General features: G+C 37.1%; 1 protein-coding gene across 1 annotated transcript in view; it reads left to right on the top strand.

The window, feature by feature from the left end:
• Positions 1-1,438: 1,438 nt before the first annotated feature.
• LOC131496442 (ankyrin repeat domain-containing protein 26-like) overlaps positions 1,439-21,642 on the top strand; it is a gene marked incomplete at its 3' end in the record, with an annotated part of 62,151 nt that continues 41,947 nt past the window's right edge. Inside the window, 8 exon segments of the mRNA XM_058701991.1 lie at positions 1,439-1,464; positions 2,593-2,763; positions 4,972-5,005; positions 5,585-5,720; positions 15,434-15,647; positions 17,465-17,660; positions 17,895-18,032; positions 20,174-20,296. Of these exon segments, the coding sequence (XP_058557974.1) occupies positions 1,439-1,464; positions 2,593-2,763; positions 4,972-5,005; positions 5,585-5,720; positions 15,434-15,647; positions 17,465-17,660; positions 17,895-18,032; positions 20,174-20,296 (1,038 nt within the window).

Genomic DNA, 21,642 nt, shown 5'->3' with positions numbered 1-21,642 from the left:
AGAGAGAGAATACAAAGCAGGCTCCAGGCTTCGAACTGTCAGCACAGAGCCCAATAGAGGGCTTGAACCATAAACCATGGGATCATGAACTTAGCTGAAGTCAGAAGCTTAACTGACTGAGCCACCCAGGCACCCCTGCATCTTTATGTTGATTTGGTATCCTTCATCCATGGAACAGCTTTTTGGTGGTATCATCAGGATTTTCTATATATAAGAACATATCATCTGTAAACAAAGACAGTTTTACTTCTTCTTTTCTGATTTGGATGCCTTTTATTTCCTTTTCTTGCCTGACTGCTTTGGCTAGGACTTCCTCTATCCTGTTGAATAGGAGTGGTCAAGTGGGCAACTTTGCCTTGTTCTTGAACTTAGAGTAAAAGCTTTCCGTTTTTTACCACTGCATATGATGTTGGCTATGGGCTTATCATATTGGGCTTCATTATGTCCAGGTGTGATAATTCAGTACCCACATTGTTGAGAGTTTTTATCTTGAAAAGATGTTGAATTTTGTCAAATGCTTTTTTCTCCCATGCTGGGATGATGATATGATTTTTTTATCCTGTTAATGCGGTGTATCAAATGTATTTATTCGATTTGATTTCTGAAGGATAATTTTGCTGAGTAAAGTATTCTTGATTGGTAGTCTTTTTTCTCTTAGCACTTTGAATATGTAATCCCACTGCCTCCTGGAATGTAAGGTTTCTGCTGAGAAACTAATAGCCTTATGAAGGTTCACTTGTAGTCACATAGTCTTTCCTCACTCTTTTTCATTCTTTTGACTTTGTTCTCTGCTGACTGGATAATCTGAGAGTTCCTGTCTTTCAATTCACATTTTTTTTTTTTGCTTGACCCATTTCCTGTCAGTGATCACTCTTGCTTTTTTCATCTCCTTCATTATACTCTTCAGCTCCAGGATTTTTGTTTAGTTAGCTTTTACTATTTCCAGCTCTTTGTTAAGCTTCTCATTTTATTCATAGAGTGTTTTTCTGATTTTATTGAATTGGCTTTTTGTGTTTTTCTTGTAACTCACTGAGTTTCCTTAAAACTGCTATTTTTGAATTCTCTTTTGATTAAATTACAGATCTCCCTGTGTTTCCGATTGATTACTGGAATATTATTGTGATCCTTTGATGGTATAACATTTCCTTGATATTTTATATTCTTTGCAGTTTTGCATTGCTGTCTTTGCATTTGAAGTAGCAGTCACCTCCTCCAATCTTTAATGACTACCTCTTCAGTGTGTCCAAACCTGATTTTTTTGCTCCGGTGGGATGCTGGAAATTCTCTGCAGGACACCTGGTTTTCCAAAAAGGCTCTCTCATCCACGGGTGATTATCTTAGAGAGTGTTTTCCAGGGAGGGGCTCACCGATGTGGCTGAGAGGGAGGGGCTGGAGGCGCTTTATGGGCTATTGCTAGGTCCACAGATTAGACTGTAGTATGTCTGCCTGTTACCTGATGCACGGGTAGGCAAGACTTGTCCTCGGTCCCTTGGAATACGGTGCTAGATCCCCACAGCTCCTGCAAAGGCAGTTTTGGCCGTGGGTGGATGAGATGCCAGTTTGTTGTAGGTGGGGAGACGCAACAACGTACATCTTGTTCAGCTATGATACTGATATCGCTCTGACATATGGGTATTTTATTTTTTTCTTTTTTTTTTTTTAAATTTTTTTTCAACGTTTTTTATTTATTTTTGGGACAGAGAGAGACAGAGCATGAACGGGGAAGGGGCAGAGAGAGAGGGAGACACACAGAATTGGAAACAGGCTCCAGGCTCCGAGCCATCAGCCCAGAGCCTGACGCGGGGCTCGAACTCACAGACCGCGAGATCGTGACCTGGCTGAAGTCGGACGCTTAACTGACTGCGCCACCCAGGCGCCCCCATATGGGTATTTTAAAAGTAGTTTTTCCCCTAAGATATTTCCCTGATTTCTTCTTTCATGTTATATGGACCTCCTGCTACTTTAAAACTTTGTTGAAATTAAGCATTCTTATATTTAAAAGCAAAGCCCAAAATAGAGCACACATCTAGTTATTACTCCCATGTCTAAGAGTCACTGCCTTTAGGAAATGAACTCTAACTTTTTAGTGTAACCTTCAAGGTTCTTCAGAATTTCTTTCCTGACTGATCTCTTACTACTTGCTTCCATGTATTTTATGGTTTTTTTTCCAAGTTCCTATAAGCTTATACTTTTTCCTTTCAAGGCACCTAGATGCCATCTGTGTAATTTTTGTGCTCACATTCTAATCTCTAAGAAAATGGTTTTCTCCCGTTTCTTTCCCTGGCGACCTCTGCTGTTTATTTTCCCTCTTCAGTAAAGCCTTTCTCGTCCTCACTTACAGCTTTTCACATGTCAATTCTTACAAATCACATTGTATTCTAATTGTATATTTACCTGTGTTTGAAGCAACAGATGAGTATTTCCTTTTGTACGGTTGGTACTTCAGCACTATTCTCTGAATTAATCAAATTAAGTCAGATGGGTAAAATTCAGAACTTGATGAAAATTGTCTTTTTATTCTTTATCAGTAAAATTATTAGAAAACATTGGCTTTTTTATGGCTTTTTAATGGCTTTGTTTTTTTTTTTTAAGGAGGGAACCTGGTTTACATGTGAAGAAGTTAAAGAAAGGTGAAAATGAAAAAGGGACATCAAAAGGATCTGTGATCACACCAGTGTTGCAGAAGGCAGATTCCCTAACTGGTGGTCCACTACAAAAGAATGATGGCAGCCATTTCAGTGAAAAGGATCAGCATGAAAGCAGGTAAAATCTATAGATTCTTTATGTGCCTGTGAAGGAATTTTAGCAGTGATTACCTTTTGTGGAAATAAAATGCTGTAGTGCAGGTAGGTCCAAGCTAAAGCAAGAAATACTCAACATATCAAACACACTGCTTGAAAAGTTGTGATGAGGGTAAATGACTTTGTCAAGGAGCAGTTTGAGTAGTCACCATGAAGCATGGAAGATGAGTAAGTGTAAACAACTCCTTACAGCATTTTAATAGGGAAAGGTAATAGAGAAATGGATGATAACTGAAAAAGAATGTGAATTGCAAAGGCATTTTCTTTCTCTTTTTATTTTAAGATGGGAGCTTTTAGAGAATGTATTCTGTTGGAAATGATCAATAGAGATAGACATGGTTAGTTAATTTAATTTTGTTTGCATTTGCAAACATTAGGAAGTTTGTTGATTGTATTACATTATCTTTTAAAAATTATAGTAATTGTCTTTATTACTCTTATTCATGTGATTTTGTGCAAGAAGTTGATTTATTCTGAATTGGTTCCACAATGGGGTATTCTCATACAATTGAATGTGCAGATTTAAAAATATATATGTATGTATCCAAGTATATATATATATATATATATATATATATATATATATTTGTATATATGTATATATATAAAATATATTAAATTAAATTAATTAATTTATTAAATTAATTAATTTAATTAAATAATTAAATAATTTAAAATAAGTAAATCAATTTAATTTAATAATTTAATTAATTAATTAATTAAATATATATTTATATATATGGCTGTATAATTTCTTATATGTATGTATATGTATATTTATTATATGTATATTATATGTATAATATACATATTATATTTTTATGTATATGCATATGCATAATATACAAATTATATGTATAATTTCTTATATATGTATATATAAGTATATGTGTATAAGTTCTATATGTATATATTTGTATACACACACACACTTATCATAAATGTATGCAAACACTGAGGCCATTCTGAATAAAACTAATCCTTCCTTGATGATTTTACATATCCAGTGCCTTTGATAGTATCACAAATAGCTATGATTGTGTTAGGGACTTTAAAGTATCTGGTTCTATTAAATTAATATTATTTAGGTTCTGGGGAAAGGGGAAGATTTTGTTTATTTACAATTGGAAAAGAAACTAGTAATCCATAACAGATTATTCCTTTTGGACTAGAGAGCTCTAAATTACCAAAACCATGCTTCCTGTACCAACAGTGCCATTGACACAGATTGTATGCTCAATAAGTATGTGTTAAATGTGGAATTAAACAGTGGAATGAATGAATGAATGAATGAATGCCTGTTGAGGAACTTCTCTAGAAGAAGCAAATCTTTAGTTTACTGAAAGTAGATTTCTCATCTTGCCAAGTATAAAGTCTCTTAAAAAATGTGTAAGATTCAGAAATTGTTATGTATCACTATAGCTAGAAATCGAATCATAATATAGATTCATTTGCTGTCATATTAGTTAGAAACACTGGAGTATTACTTTAACCACATAGTATAAAACACATGCTTTGAAGGCACATTCCTGGGTTTGAATTCAGGGTCTGTTCTTGGCCAGCGACGAGGTCTTCTTGGGAAAGTCACTTCGACTTTCTGTGCCTCATTTTCTTCCTGTGTAAAATACCTAATATAATAACCTACTTCATAGGATTGTTGTGGGGCTTCAAATACCTTGAAGACATGTAAAGTGCTCATAGTAATGCCTAGAGAGTAGTTGCATAGTGAATCTTCAACACGTTAATATCATGATTGTTAAAAAGGGGTTCTTTCATATAGGGACTTAACTTGCACTTTCCAAGTAGGTTTTAGTGCCAGTAAAAGTTTATTTTTAGTAAAATGACAACAACACAAACAATGGTATCATTCCTATCAAATAATGCAAGTAGCATTAGGATTTTCCTTTGCTTTTGTTAGTTAGTACCTAACTTTAGTACTTTGTTGTGCTCGCTTCAGCAGCACATATACTACAACTGGATACACCTAATCCCTTGTTAATATTAGCAGTAGTATGTTTTCTATGTTGTTTAATGTTACTCTGTTGTTTAATCCCCTTTGTAGAAAATTAGATTCAAATGCAGAGATTTTATATCAGAAACAATAGGTTTAGATACGCTTTGTATTTTAAGTATTTAATATTTGCCTGAAAAGAATTGTTTTTTTTTTCAGACCTGCAAAGAAAATTTCTAAGAAAAAGAACAAGGTAAGCAAAAGAGACAATGTAATTTTATTTTATTTATTATTTGTTTTATTTTTATTTTATTATATTATTTTGATACATATTTGTTAGGAATATTGTTCAGTGGCAAAAAATTACTTTATGAAAGATGTAGTGAAAAAATAGAAAATCTTCCTTTGTTGTAGAGACATTTGCTGTGAAAAAGTTATTTAGAAATACTAGCTATGGATAACAGTGTCTTTTTGATAAAAATCCGTTCTTTTAAAAAGTCTCTATGGTTTTGCTTTTAAATGTTCATTCACTTATTTTTAAAATGTATTTTGAGAGAGAGCACGCACAAGTAGGGGAGGGGCTGAGGGAGAGGGGGAGAGAGAATCCCCAGCAGGCTCCATGCTGTCATTGTGGAGGTCAACGTGGGACTCAAACTCAGGAACCCTGAGGTCATGACCTGAGCCAAAATGGAGTCGGATGCTCAACCGATTGAGCCAGTCAGGTGCCCCTGTTTTTGCTTTTATAAAAAGATGGCTATTTATCACTTCTCTACAACTAGTATATTTTATAAATATTTGGGGGACATTTTGAAATGGTATTATTCATTGGTAGGTCAAAAAGCAAATTACTTCTATGGATGATCTTGTCGACTTCATTCAGTCATCTGAAGCAGCTTCAGAGCATTGTGAGTTGCCTTACTCTAAGAATTTCATGTTGCTGATTGAACAACTTGGCATGGATTGTAAAGGTACGTATATTGCTGTAGTAATATGTGCACACCTTGCCTACTACTGCACCATAGAACACTGCTGTATTATAGAGCTGCTCATCTCAGAAATATGTTTTATATTAAAATAAAAGCAGAACTATTGTATCCTCTCAGCCAAAGAGTCATCATTTCTACTGTACCTTTCTTAGAGGGAATGGCACATCTAATGTGTTTGTTAACTCTGCTTCTCTTCTGTGCCTTCACCCAGTTCAGGTCATTATTTTTCTCCTAGATGACTGAAATAACTTCAGGACTGTTTTCCCTGCTGTTCTACCTCCCAGGACCTTGGTCTACACTGCAACCATAATTAGTATATGTTTTAAAACAATGTGTCTTTCATCATGGTACCCCCTTGCTTAAAGCTTAGCTAGTACTTCTCATTGCTATTAGGTTAAAGGCCACAGTCCTCTGGCTTCATCTTGTATTGTTTTACATCCTTCTTTCCGTCTGTGTCTTATCCACTGTTTTAGACATTTCTTCCTGTGAAAGAGCTTTTCGTTTCCAACATTTTTAGTTCATATATGAAGTTTAGTTCATATATGAAGTGTGTCATTTGATAGTTTTGACATATGTTTACACGTATGAAACGATAACCATAATCCAGACAGTTAACATATTCATCACCCTTAAAAATCTCATGTCCCTTCATATTCCCTTATTATGAAGCTGCCAAATTGTTTTCTAAAGGAGTTGTACGGTTTTCCATTCCCAACAGCAGTCTGTGAGAGCACCAATTCCTACATACATATTCATGAACACTTAGTATTGTCAGCTTTTTGAATCCTAGCCATTCGGATGGATATTTAGTATATATCTCATTATGGTTTCAATATACATTTCCCTAATAACTGATGAGCATATTTTCATGTGCTTGTTTGCCATCTGTGTATCTTCTTTGAATTGTCCAAATCTTTGGTTGTTTTAAAAATTTGTTTGTTTGTTTTCTTACTTGTTGAGTTTTCAGAATTCTTTGTATATTCTAGACACAGTTCCTTATTTTGTTTTCTTTTTTTTGTGGTTGTTGTTGTTGTTGTTGTTTCCACTGAGGCATTTTATTTTCACATATGTATTACATCCCTAGAAAAAGAATCCCAGGATTTCCCCTTCTGTGTGTTTTCATCTTCCTTCTTCATGGTCCATGACTGTAGCTGAGGTGGTCAGTATAATGAAACCAAACTGAGCAGATTATTCTGCCATTTTTCTAGATCTTTGCATTTTCCATCAATTCTGGGGCCAGTCACTCCATGCTTGCTTAACCTGCCTGTGAGTTTCACAACAATTTACCCAACTCTTTTGATCATCAATGATTTTAAATTCACCAGTGTAACCATGCTTCATCATCACAGTTAGAAAGTGGACAATGTCTTTGGAGCATGGCCTAGTAAGAACCTGGCGTTTGCTTCTCTTTTCAGTATTGTTATGCTTTGGGAAGCATCTGCCACGACATTCACTTGCATCATGATGGTGGCACAGAAAGATGGTGGAAAGAGCTAGGTACAGTTCCTTTCTCACCTCTCTTTTTTTTGCAAGGTTTTTCTTCTCCCACTCTGTGACTTTTCCTTGTCTCAACAGTGTTCTTAAATTTTTTTTCAACGTTTTTTATTTATTTTTGGGACAGAGAGAGACAGAGCATGAATGGGGGAGGGGCAGAGAGAGAGGGAAACACAGAATCGGAAACAGGCTCCAGGCTCCGAGCCATCAGCCCAGAGCCTGACGCGGGGCTCGAACTCACGGACCGCGAGATCGTGACCTGGCTGAAGTCGGACGCTTAACCGACTGCGCCACCCAGGCGCCCCTCAACAGTGTTTTTAAAGAGCAGTTTTTCTTTTTGGTGAAGTCCAGTTTACACATTCATTTGTTCTTGTATGATTCTTGCTTTTGGTTTTCATATCTAAGAAATATTTGCATAGCACAAGGTCACAAAGCTTTTATCTCATGCTTTCTTTTAGAAGTTTTATAGTTTTTAGGTCTTACATTTAGATCTATGACCTATTTTATATTCTTTTTTTATTTGTGAAACAGAGTATGGATACAAGTTAATTCTTTTGCATATGGATATCTAGTTGTTCCAGCACCATTTATTGAAAAGGCTGTGTTTTCTCCACTTTATGCCATTGTTCCTTTGTCATAATAAGTTGGCCACATATGTGTGGCTTTATGTATGGGCTCTATTCTGTCTCATTGATCTCTTTGTCCATCTTTGTACCAATATTATGCTGTTTAAATCACTGCCAGTTTATAAGGATTTTTGAAATCAGGTAGTGTTTGTCGTCCTGCTCTGTTCTTTTCAGTGTTCTTCCGCTACTCTGGATCCTTTGCATTTCCACGTGAATTTTAGAATCAGTTTGTCTGTTTCTTAAAACAAACAAACAAACAAACAAACCACAACTCTGGTGGTCTTCTGGAAATTAAGTTTAGATTATGTTGAATCTACAGATTTATTTGGGGAGAATTGGCTTCTTGACTCTATTGAATCTTTTAACCCCTGAACAGAGTATATATCTCTCCCTTGATATAGGTCTTTTAAAATTTTCTCAGTAATATTTTGTAGTGTTTAATGTATAGGTCTTTCTGTCTTTTATGATATTAACTGTGATTATTTTTTTATTTTAAGTGCAATTGTAAATAATACATCTTAAATTTAATTTTTTTTAATGCTTACTCTTGAGAGAGCGACAGAGCATGAGTTGGGGAGGGGCGGAGAGAGAGGTAGACAGAATCTGAAGCAGGCTCCAGGCTCCAAGCTATCAGTACAGAGCCCGACGTGGGGCTTGAAATCACCAACGGTGAGATCATGACCTGAGCCTGAGCCCAGTGCTTAACCAGCTGAGCCACCCAGATGCCCTGAAATTTTAATTTTTGATTCTTTATAGCTAATATATAGAAATACAGTTGATTTGTGTGTAATGATTCTGTATCCTCCAACCTTGATAAGTTTATATGTATGGATATATTTAATATTAGAGAGAATACATGAGCAGGGGAGAGGGGCAGAGAGAGAGAGAGAGAGAGAGAGAGAGAGAGAGAATCTTAAGCAGTCCCCATGCTCAGTGCGAGCCTGACATAGGGCTCCATCCCATGACTCTGGGATCATAGCCTGAGCTGAAATCAAGAGACAGACATTCAACCGACTGAGTCATCCATGTGCCATAATACATTCATTTATTAATTCTAGTAGCGTTTTTCTTAATCCTGTCAGATTTTCTACATAAGCAAAGGTCATAAAATTCATTTTTAACTACTATTTTACTAACAATGGTAAATATTGTAGACTTGTAGCCAATACATTCTCTGTCACAACTAATCAGCTTTTCCATTGTACTATAAGAGCAGCCAATAGATACTGCATAAATTAATGGACATGGCTGTATTTTGATAAAATTTAATTTACCAAAACAAGTATCATGGACCATAGGCTGGAGATTGCCAACTTCTATTTTGTGACCATGTCCTTGCTAGTAGAGACAGTTTCACTTCATTTTCTATCTGGATGTCCTTTGTTGCTTTATCTTGTTTGATTGCATTGGCTAGACCTGCTAGTATAGTGCTGAACAGAAGAAGTCATTCAGTGAATGTCATTCCTGTCTTCTTCCTGATCTTATAGGAAATGCATTCAGTTTTTCACCATTGTTTATAATGTTAGCTATAGAGTTATCATGACTTGTTTTGTTTTGTTTTAAATCATATTGAAGTTCCCTTGTATTCCAGGATTGCCGAAAGTTTTTATCTGGAATGGATGTTGAATTTTGACAAGGAACTTATTTTATCTACAGAGATAGATACGGTTTTTGAATCTTAAACCAACTCTGCATTTCTGGGATAAACCCCATTTGGTAATAACAAATTATCCCTTAGCGTATTGTTAGATTCCCCCCCCACAAACACACATGGCTGTAGTTTAATTAATTAATTAATTAAATATAATTTATTGTCAAGTTAGCTAACGTACAGTGTATACATCGTGCTCTTGGCTTTGGGAGTATATTCCCATGATTCATTACTTACATACCACACCCAGTGCTCATCACAACAAGTGCCCTCCTCAATGCCCATCACCTATTCTCCCCTTCCCCCACCCCTCCATGAACCTTCAGTTTGTTCTCTGTATTTAAGAGTTTCTTATGGTTTGCTTCCCTCTCTGTTTGAAACTATTTTCCTCCTTCTATTCCCCCATGTTCTTCTGTTAAGTTTCTCAAAATCCACATATGAGTGAAAACATATGATATCTGTTTTCCTCTGACTGACTTATTTCACTTCACATACTACCCTCCAGTTCCATCCATGTTGTTGCAAATGGCAAGATTTCATTCTTTCTCATTACCAAGTAATATCCATTGTATATATAAACCACATTTTCTTTTCCCATAAATCAGTTGATGGACATTTGTGTTCTTTCCATAATTTGGTGATTGTTGATAGTATAAATGTTGGGGTACATGTGCCCCTATGAATCAGCACTCCTGTATCCCTTGGATATATGCCTAGTAGTGCAATTGCTGGGTTGTTGGATAATTTTATTTTTAACTTTTTGAGGAACCTCCACTCTGTTTTCCGGAGCAGTGGCACCACCCATGCATTCCCACCGACAGTGCAAGAGAATTCCCATTTCTGCACATCCTCACCAATGTCTGTTGTTTCCTGTGTTGTTAATTTTATCTACCCTGACCGGTGTGAGGTGGTATCTCAATGTGGTTTTGATTTGTATTTCCCTGATGATGAGTGACGTTGAACATTCTTTCATGTGCCTGTTGGCCTTCTGGATGTCTTCTTTGGAAAAGTGTCTATTCATGTCTTCTGCCCATTTCTTCCCTGGATTATTTGTTTTTTGGGTGTTGAGTTTGGCCAATTCTTTCTAGAGTATGGATACTAATCCTTTATCCGATATGTCATGTGCAGATATCTTCTCCCATTCCGTTGGTACCTTTTAATTTTGTGGATCGTTTCCTTTGAAGTGCAGAAGCTTTCTACATTGATGAGGTCCCAATAGTCCAATTTTGCTTTTATTTCCCTTGCCTTCAGAGATGTGTTGAGTAGAATTTGCTGTAGCCAAGGTCAAAGAGGTTGTGGCCTGTGTTCTTCTCTAGGGTTTTGATGGTTTCCTCTCTCACATTGAGGTCTTTCATCCATTTTGAGTTTATGCACGGTGTAAGAAACTGGTCCTGTTTCATTCTTCTGCATGTTGCTGTCCAGCCCTCCCAGCACCATTTGCTAAAGAGCCTATCTTCTTTCCATTGGATACTCTTTCCTGCTTTGCCAAGGTTTAGTTGGCCATACATTTGTGGGTCCATTTCTGGATTCTCTATTCTATTCCATTCGCCTTTGTGTCTCTTTTTGTGCCAATAGTATACTCCCTTGATGATCGCAGCTTTGTAGTAGAGGCTAACGTCTGGGATTGTGATGCCTCCAGCTTTGGTTTTCTTTTTCAACATTATTTTGGTTATCTGGGATCTTGTGGTTACATACAAATTGTAGGATTGTTTGTTCTAGCTCTGAGAAGAATGCTGGTGCAACGTTGATTGGGATTGCACTGAATGTGTAGATTGCTTTGGGTCATTATCGACATTTTCACAATGTAGCTTCAATGCCAACTTCGTGAAAGCTTGTCTTATCTCTCTACTGCTTGCAGTCCTGGATACTCCAAGTAAACTGTAAACATCCAGATCTGTGCCCACTAAAATGGCCATATACACTATTAGGAAACAGAATGACCCTTTTCAGGTCCCGGACGTAGTCATTTTCATTGAACCAGACTCCCATTCTTTCTCTGATACAAGTTCTGATGAAAGTGAACATTCATATATACAGCTGGTTCCAACTGAGAGGATATGCAGGTTTGAGAACTTGTGTTCACGTTACTCCAAGAGCGAATCAAGCATCATGAAATTTTCTCCCAAAATGTCAATCTGTGTAGGCTCAGTAATCTCCACTTCCTCAGATCACAAAAGATATCAAAATACTTTGAGGAATCTAACCTTCTTAACATTCTGTTTCTCCTTTCTTCCTTTAATCCTAAATGTCTAAATCTTCTCCTTACCTGCGAATGGTCTCTGGCTCATTTCTAACTCCTTGTCATGCAGCCAAAACATACGTTTGTAAAGTATAGCGGTGGAGGTAACAAATATTCAGACTAAAATAAGCAACCAGAGGAAAATCGAGAACATATTGTCCAATACCACCATGGGACAAGTGGTTCTCCTAGGGGTCCTTCTCAGCGTGGGTGTGGTGGACTTGATCTGCGCCAAGCTTCAGGGCCAGGTAGAAACTGCCGGTAAATGCAATAGGAAGGATTTCTGGCTGCCATCAGCCCAGAATAGGATGTGGGGAGAGGGGAAGGATGGGGACATCCCATGAAAGAGAATGCTGGCATATGAAGTCTCTGGCAGGACTAGGGTGAAAAGAGCCTGAGTAACTGAAGCTTAAGTGAGAGAAAGGGTCGCAAGAAGCTGGGAAGCGAAGTCAGAAGGCTGATGATGTAGGTAGTGAGAAAAAGGTGGGGAGCTAGAACACAAAACTCATAGCAGGGGCGGAGATGAAGGGAGGAGAGACAGGTGCACAGGCATTGGGATTTCCCTTCCAGAAGGCCATGCCTCTGCCACTGCCGCCGCCTCCCGCTCCAGCAGAGCCTGGGGCCCGGCCCATGCCCACCTCAGTCTAGGGGGGTCGCCTCCTACAGCTACTCCCCCACCTTCAATTCCCGGCAGGTGGCGGACCCCGCCCCCACAAGGCCAAGTGCCTGCTGTGAGCCTGTGAACAAAACACCTGCTCTCCAGCCACTGCCAGGGTGGGGCGGGGCAGGGCGGGGCACTTGGGAAGCTGGGGGAGGAGCCACAAAGGCAGCAAGGAGCACCGCACTTCCCTCTTCTTTTTTAATGTATACATTCAGTGCTATCAGTCTTCATGTGAGTGCTACTAGGGTAGCACTACAAATTCTACTATGTTTTCATTTTCATTCAGTTCAGAATCCTTTCTATTTTTTTTTCTTTTTTCATTACTTCTTTGACCCAGGGGATATTTCGAAGTGTTCTGTAGTTCACAAACAGTTGAGTATTTTCCAGAGATATTTTTGTGCTTGTTTTTGATTTGATTGTTTTGTGGTCAGGGAACACACTATTATGACTTCAGGCCTATTGACTTCTTCCTTTTATTAAGGCTTATTTTTGACCCAGAACATAGTCTTTTTTGGTAAGTGTTCCATAGATCCTTGAGAAGAATAGTGGTGGCCAAGTCTACTATGCCCTTGCTGATGTTGAGCCTATTGAAATATCAGACTATAATTGTGAATTTGCCTATTTCTATTTTCAGTTCTATCAATTTTTACTTCATGTACTTTGAAGCTATTAACAGATACATGAACATTTAAGATTGCTCTTAATTGACCCTTTTATGATTATATAATGACCTGTTTACTGCTGGTAATGATTTTTTTGCTTGAAACTGTTTTGTCTGCTATTCATATAGCCACTCTAGCTCAGCCTTCTTTGGTCAAGTGTTAGTGTGGCATATCATATTTCTATCTTTTGAACAAATTTCTGTCTTGACATTTAAAGTGCATTTTGTATAGGTGGCATATAGTTGAGTCTTCCTTTTTTATCCATTTTGACAGTCTGCGTTTTAGTTGAGGCTTTTAGACCGTTTTCATTTACTGTGATTTTTTTTCAATATATGAAATTTATTGTCAAATTAGTTTCCATACAACACCCAGTGCTCATCCCAAAAGGTGCCCTCCTCAATACCCATCACCCACCCTCCCCTCCCTCCCACCCCCCATCAACCCTCAGTTTGTTCTCAGTTTTTAAGAGTCTGTTATGCTTTGGCTCTCTCCCACTCTAACCTCTTTTTTTCTTTTTTCCTTCCCCTCCCCCATGGGTTTCTGTTAAGTTTCTCAGGATCCACATAAGAGTGAAAACATATGGTATCTGTCTTTCTCTGTATGGCTTATTTCACTTAGCATCACACTCTCCACTTCCATCCACGTTGCTACAAAGGGCCATTTACTGTGATTTTTGAGATAGTTGATTTGAATCTGTCATCATGCTGTTTGATTTGCATTTGTCTTATCTGCTCCTTGTTCCCGTTCTCTTCTTTTTCTGCTTTCTTTTAATCGAGTAATTTTTATGATTCAGTTTTATCCATTTATTTATTTATTCACGTATTCATTTATTCATGTATTCATTTTTTCACTTATTTATTTAGGCTTCCTAGCTAGAACTTTTCAGTTTTGCTGCTTTAGTTGTTGGTTTAGGGTTTATAGTCTATGGCTTCAGCATCACAGTCTCCCTTCCAGTAATGTTATACCACATCGTATATAGTTTAGGCAAATTACAAGAGTTGACTTCCATTTCTTCTTTCCTAGACAGATCCTTCCTGGGTCAGTGGGATTATAGTTTTCATGAAATTTAGGAAGATTTGGGCCATATTTTTTTCCTGTCCCTTTCCCCTGCCTCTTTGGGCAATTGTATATTTCCCAGTTGAAGTTTTCTCCCAGGTTTCCAATGTTAAACTTCAGTCTTTTGTTTTGTGATGTCTAATATGTGTTTATTCCTACCCATCGTATTGTTCATGGCTAACATAATTTACATCTCTGTAAGTGCTATTTGGTTTTTAAAACTATAGCTTCTATGCCTCTAGTTATCTTTTCATGCTTTGTTTGGAGATATAGTTAAGTTACTTACAAACAATTGGATCCTTTAATCTTGCTCTTACGAATTATTGGCTGAATCCAGAGTGGTGATCAGCCTAAGGCAAATTATGAGTTTTTCTATCTTAGCTAATGTGAATAGACACTGTCCCTCGTGCTGTGGGAGCACCAGGCAGTGTTTCCTCTACTCTTTTCAGATTTTTTTCCCTTGATGACTAGGAAGTAACAACCATGTATGCACTGGTTGTTACTCTGCTGAATAGCCAAAGGGGACCCTGTGCAGATGCCCAGGGTTCTTTCTGTGTCCTGCTTTCTCCTCTCCTGGATGCTGACCTGTCGTCTCTATCTGTCTTGACTTCACCACACTCTCAGTTTTGCCACCTTGACACAAGGAGTATGGTGAAATCTACTTAAATAATTTATGTCTCCTGTGTCGTAGCCTGAAAACTCTCTCAAGGGAATGAGTTTGGGCATACGTGTTAGGCTAACGTGTTTTGTTTTCAGGGATCATTGTCCTTCATTTTCTGAAGATCTGTGTCTTGAAAATCATGTTAAAATTGTATTTTGTCTGTTTTGTTTTTGCTTGCTTCAGGTAGGAAGATAGGAAGATCAATCAGTATGTGTTACCCCATCTTGTCCAGAAGTAGATTACAGTGGAACTTCAGCACATGCTCTAGACTGTCGAGAGTGCTTGTCTTCCTCCTTTGCTTAATTGCCTCCTGCTCCTCCTTCATTCCTCAGTATAGTTATCTCTTCCTCAGGGACATCTATCTTCCTTGGGCCCAATCTAGATCAAGTTATGATCACAGAACTCTGTCTTCTAATAGGAACTATCTGAATTTAGAATTACCGTTTGAGTTGTCTTTCTCCTTCACTAGACTTTAAGCTAATCAAGAGCCAGGGGTCTTCTCTATTGTATGTGTAGAGCTGAGTATAACATCTTCCAATGAAGGTATATATTTATTCAATGTTTGAATGAGTGAATTGAAGATGCACAGGCCTGTATATGCAAAAAGTACTCATCTATTTTATTTCTGTTTCTTCTCTGATGCAGATTATGCTGGCTTCTTGAAAATCCAAGATATACGTGTTTCCTATGAGAAATTAAGGAAACTTAACAAAAATCACTGTAAACTTCTTATGGGAAAAATGACAAAAATGGAAAAAATGGTTAGTGCACTACAAAACGAGCTACAAGAAACCAAAGACATGATATCACGGTTAGAGCATCAAAAAGTTGAATGGGAACGTGAATTCTGCAGTTTGAGGTACAGCATCTTGGCTTTAAGGAAATATTTCAACTGTTTCCTTTTTTCCCAAAGATGTGTAGAGGCAGTTTTGTAATTGCTGACTTACCTTATGGGATTTTTCTGGAAAGAATACTTGTTTAGTGTTGTGAGGTGTGCGATTCTTGGAAAAAACACAGCAAGTTCTTAACAGTGAATACTTCTAATACTTTAATGTATATTCCAAATCACAATTTTAATGGCCATATAAAAGTCCACCATAGTCCAAGAAACATCATTATTTAAGAGATTGAATTCTGCCTGTTTTTCATCTTTCTGTATTTTAATTAATGCTGTCAAGAATGTCTTTTATAGAAATCTGTTTCTACATGTCTGGTTACTTACTTGGAATCAATTCTTCAATATAATGTTATCTGGATAAGGTATAAAAATTTTAAAAAAGGTCTCTGATCCATATTTTTAAATTGTTCTCAGGAAAGTTTATATTACTTTCTGTACCTACCAACAGAGTATAAAATGGTCATTTTTCTCAAGAGAGTAAAATTCCCCAAAATTGATTCCGTTTGCTTCTTAACATGCAGGGGTTAAAAGGTAAAGTGGGGGTGCCTGGGTGGCTCAGTTGGTTAAGCATCTGGCTTCGGCTCAGGTGATGATCTCGTGAGTTTGAGCCTTGCTTTGGGTGGGCTCGAGCCCGGCTTTGGGTGAGCACGAGCCCCGCTTCAGGTGAGCTCCTCTTCTCTCACTGTCTCTCCCTCTCGGTCTGCCCGTCATGGGATTCTGTCTCTCTTTCTCTCTCTCTGCCCTCGCTCACTTGCGTCATCTCTCTCTCAATAAAAAATTTAAACAAAGTAAAATGGGGGCGCCTGGGTGGCTCAGTCAGTCAAGCATCCGACTTTGGCTCAGGTCATGATCTCAGGGTTCGTGAGTTCGAGCCCCACATCGAGCTGTGTGTTGTCAGTGCAGAGCCCACTTTGGATTTTCTGCCTCCCTCTCTCTCTCTATGCCCCTCCTTTGTTTGCATGGGCTCTCCCTTTCTCAAAAATGAATAAACTAAAAAAAAGTAATACAGAAAGTGATTACTGATAAGTTTTTTCAACATCTCTGTCATAGGTAGATAAAATTAATTCAAAAGTGTATGCTGAAAGGTCATATTACTCTTTATTGTTTACTTAATTAATACGTATCCTGTCGTGTTCTAGAATGGATGTTTAAGTGATTCCTAAAGTAGGTATGCATCAACAAGGTAAGTTGCAAGTGTTGTGGAAGAAGAAACAAAAAGCATAGGCAACAGATATTAGACTAGTCAGCGTAGTCTTGGACGACAGTAATCTGCACATGTATGTTGTGTAAACAACATCCACAGATGCTCTCTTTCACTGCACATCATTTTTGGAGGTACCTGTAAGGTTTCATCAAGTGGAGATTTCATTTCCAGTGAGTTGATAAACTTGCTTGTAAACAGCAACTTCTCTTTTTAATGAGAAACTGAATTATCTGTCCTATGGAGGAATAATTATACCTGTGGGAAAGGGGGTAATTTTCAACTCTAACTTTCCTGAATAATTTCAAACTTCCTTTCCTACAACATCTACCAGAGTTATTACTGACTGAAACTAACGAAGTTGCATAATGCTTTCTCCTGGCTTTTTTTCAACTGTATATATGGTTTGGAAGAGATTGAAGTGACAAATTAAAAACATGAGCCCTACAAGAAAAACAATCGGAAAACATAGAAATTTTTCATTTGGATAATAAGCCAACATTTGTGGAACCAGATCATCAAATGAACTTTTTATGTCTAACAAAGCAAATTTTAAAAGAAGCACATGTAATTGCAGATGTACCTTAAAACAAGAAGAAGAAGAAGAAGAAGAAGAAGAAGAAGAAAGAAGAAATGCTGATATGTTATATGAAAATATTAGGGAAAAGTTAAGAAGAAAAGAAGACGAATATAAGAAAGAAGTTGAAACAAAACAACAAGTTGAACTCGCTCTTAGAACGCTAAACATGGAATTGAAGGCCACCAAAAATCAGGTAAATCAGTTTTTGATAAAAACTGTATTTCCATCCATATTACATAGTGTAATATTATACATATATATTTTATAGTATCCCTTTGACTCAAGATATATTATTTAGGTTTAAAATAAATTAAAACATGGGATTATGTTCTTTGGAACATTTTTTTAAAGTTCTCCACTTCAGCTTTTGACCTTTTTTTTTTTTTTAACGGTATGAGACCAGAATCATAATGAAATGTGTCTCCAGGTTGTAGAAGAGCGCAGTGACACTCAGTGGCAACTTTCTCCAGATCAGAAGGCCAGAGTCTTACAAGATGGAAGTCTAAACAATCACCTTTACAAGCAAAAGGAGCTAGAAATGGCTCATAAGAAAACTAGTTCTAAGGTATCTTCTTTAGTTATTTTGAAGTACATGTGTGTATGTATTTGTATATATTCTATTTTTTAGTTATTATTACTTTTTTCTCCGTGTGTGTATGTATATATATATGTATGTATGTATGTATATATATATATCTATATATATATGTGTGTGTGTGTGTGTGTGTTATGTATATATATGTGTACATATATATGTATGTATATATGAAACTGAACTGTGTTCATCATGGAAACTATAGAGGATTTTAAAAGCACATATATTTTGAGGAGGGTCATGGGGGATGGTGGCATTTTTGCTTCACTGGATAAAATAATATTCTTGATTAAATGCATTTGTCTGCAACAAATAGTGACATTCATAATGTCCTCATCCAAGGGAGAGGCTTTTATTACTTTCTGTAGGAATTGATGAGCTCTCCCTAATCTCAAAACTATTGCTACTAGCAACATGTGTTTTGGTTTTGAACAGTTACTTCACTGCCTTGATATATTACTAGGTTAGTTGAACACTTCCGCTAATGGACAGGAGGGCAAGTGTAGCCAGTTCACTGATCATATTTTCGGTATCAAGTCTCCTACTTTTGAGAAAAGTAACAGTTTTGCTTCAAGAAGCATCCTATTTCATTACAAGGAACTTTTGATAACAATGGTATGCTGTGGTATATACTTAATGATAATTTATTGATAGGTATTTTATTCCTAATAAAATAGCTGAGTGTATTTCCCCTCTTTTATATTTATTACTGTTTTCAACAAGAGGCAATACAAGTTATTGTAGCAGTAAATAATCTCATGGTATTCTAAGAGATGTATAAATTTCACCTTATTTCCTATGAGTATTTTGAAATACAAGACTTCTTTCGTACTTGTGTATTTACACTAGAGAAGTGGCAGTGGTTGGTGCAAGAGCACTTGTTGTGGAGTGAGAAGACCTGGGGAGAGTCCTACAGCTCACCATTTTAATCTCTCCATTCTAGAATTGTGATAACCAAATGAGTTCATTGATGTGTGTAGAAGTGTTTCTATTATAGTACAGTGCCTAGATTTTTCAGTTATCAATAGATATAATTCTTATAACTGACTATAGAAATGGTAGCAAAGTAGATACCTATGAAATATTCTCAGGAAAGAAGAATTTTAGGAAATTTAATCTGTCCGAGTATATGCAGAGCTAAGGATTTTACTGTGGGGTCTCTGTGTTCGATATCTACTGTAAATTCAATTTTTAAGTGTAGTCGGGTTTATTAATCTTTTATTTTAGGCCTTCTGGTTTGTTGTAAATCAGAGAAAGGCTTTTCCAATTCTGAGATTCTGAACACTTTTCTCACAAATTCTTTTTTACTTTCATGCCTTCATTTTCTACAGTTAAAGTTCTGAACTTTTTGGAACTTACGCTTGTATAAAATTTGAGATTTGGAGCCAACTTTATTTTTTTTCCAGTTGGATATTCACTTACTGTAATCTTCCTTCCTTCCTTCCTTCCTTCCTTCCTTCCTTCCTTCCTTCCTATGTTTCTTTATTCATTAGAGAGAGAGAGAGAGAGAGAGAGAGAGAGAGAGAGAGAGAATGCAAGCAGGGGAGGGGCAGGGAGAGGGAGAGGGAGAGCGATAATCCTCGGCAGGCTCCTGACTGTCAGCACAGAGCCTGATGCAGGGCTTAAACCCACAGAATGTGAGATCATTCCCTGAGCCAAAATCAAGAGTCAGACACTCAACCAACTGAACCACCCTGGCACCCCCTGAAACCTTTTCATTGTTTAAACATAGATTATGCTTTCATTTAAAAGAAAATCATGATAATGCCATTTTATTGAGTGCTATCTGAAAATGTTTTTGGTTTTACTTAGCTTTCTGATAATCATGAGAAAACACAAGATCGGTTGCATAAAAACCACATGTTGCAGGATAAAATTGTCGTGCTGAGACTGGAAAGAGACACCATAAACAATCAGAAGTAGACAGGGAGATAACACCTTTAGTGTCTTTAACTGAATTCAGTGAACAGGAATGTGTATGTGTTACAAAAAGACGGTGAATTGATGTATGTGTTGATATTTCTCAAAGTACGTATGTGAGAGTTGTCTATTATTAACATAATTTAATAATAAGATGATTTAGAAAATCAGTAACAGAAATGTCTTATTAGGTAGTTGTGAGACAACTTCAACAAGAACTGGCTGATACTCTGAAGAAACAGTCTATGTCACATCTTCATCTGGAAGATGAAACACGGAATCTCAAGAAGAAATTAGGTCAAATCAGAAGTCAGGTATGTAGTAAATGTAACCTGTCAACAGCTAACTTATAGCTAGTTAAATAATATAAAGTGTTTTAGGATACCAATTTCCATGGACCGCTTTCTTTGGTATTTTCATTATAATTAATTTATTATGATTTTAGTATCTTTACAATGCATTTATTTCATAAACTTCTGCCTCTCCTTCTCCTATTTGTGTTATACATTGTTTTCTTATAATACTTACTTTTAGGAAAGTTGAGGCTTTTGTATCCTTCCTCAGAGAAATTGAGAGACTTTTTTCATTCTTTCTTTAATTTAAATTTTTTTGACAGTTTATTTATTTATTTTGAGAGAGAAAGTGAGAGAGAGTGTGTGCATGCATGTTAACAGGGGAGGGGCAGACAGAGGAGAGAGAGAGAATCCCAAGCAGGCTCCATGCTGTCAGTTTAGAGCCAATGTGAGGCTCAGTCTCATGAACCGTGAGATCATGACCTGAGCTGAAAGCAAGAATTGGACGCTTAACTGACGTAGCCACCCAGGTGCCCCAAGAGACTTTGTCCCATACTAAACAATGTTTTTTAATGATATCTCTATTACCATGATGAGGCAAGCTGGATCAAATCAGAAGATAATGTTTAATGGAATGATTCAGATAATTATCTTAGTTCTCATCTTCACTTTTGAGAAGAATGTATATTGATTTCAGGATGACTTGTACAGAAAGATCACTTAACAAACCACTTGAACTTCGGCATTTCCTTCATTTTCTTTGCCTTTTAGACATATTGTCAAAGCACGGAAATATTCTGATCATGTGTAGTATGGACGCCCAAAAGCGAGAATTAAGAACATTCTCTGTGTCCTGCCATTGGGTTTTTTTTAAAGCTATTTTGAGGTACAATACACATACCATAAAAGTCACCCATTTGCCACGCACAGTTCACTGTCTCTGTGTACACTCGTGCAACCATCACTGCCATCAAGTAGAATGTTTTCCTCATCCTGAAAGGAAACCCTTACCATTGCCCCCAGCCTCAGGCAACCACCAGTCTACTACTTGGTCTCTCAATGGAGTTGCCTCTTGTGAATATTTCATATAAATGGAGTCACACAACGTGTGGTCCCTTGGGACTAGCTAGCTTTACTTAATGTTTTCTGGGTTCATCTGTGTTGGTTACAGCTTATATCAGTGCTTCATTTCTTTTTATTGTCAAACAGTACTCCATTGTGGGCTAAGGCCCTTGTTCATTCATCAGTTGATGGACCTTTGGGTTGTGTCCACTTCTTGCCTATTAATATGGCTGCTTATGAACATTTACGTAGTTCTTGTGTGGATATCCGTTTTTAATGTCTCTGCCATCAGATTTTATCCTCTG

The sequence above is a fragment of the Neofelis nebulosa genome, chromosome 15 (genome assembly GCF_028018385.1).
Source record: "Neofelis nebulosa isolate mNeoNeb1 chromosome 15, mNeoNeb1.pri, whole genome shotgun sequence".
Lineage (NCBI taxonomy): Eukaryota > Metazoa > Chordata > Mammalia > Carnivora > Felidae > Neofelis > Neofelis nebulosa.
This window is presented reverse-complemented; position numbering and strand designations above follow the sequence as displayed.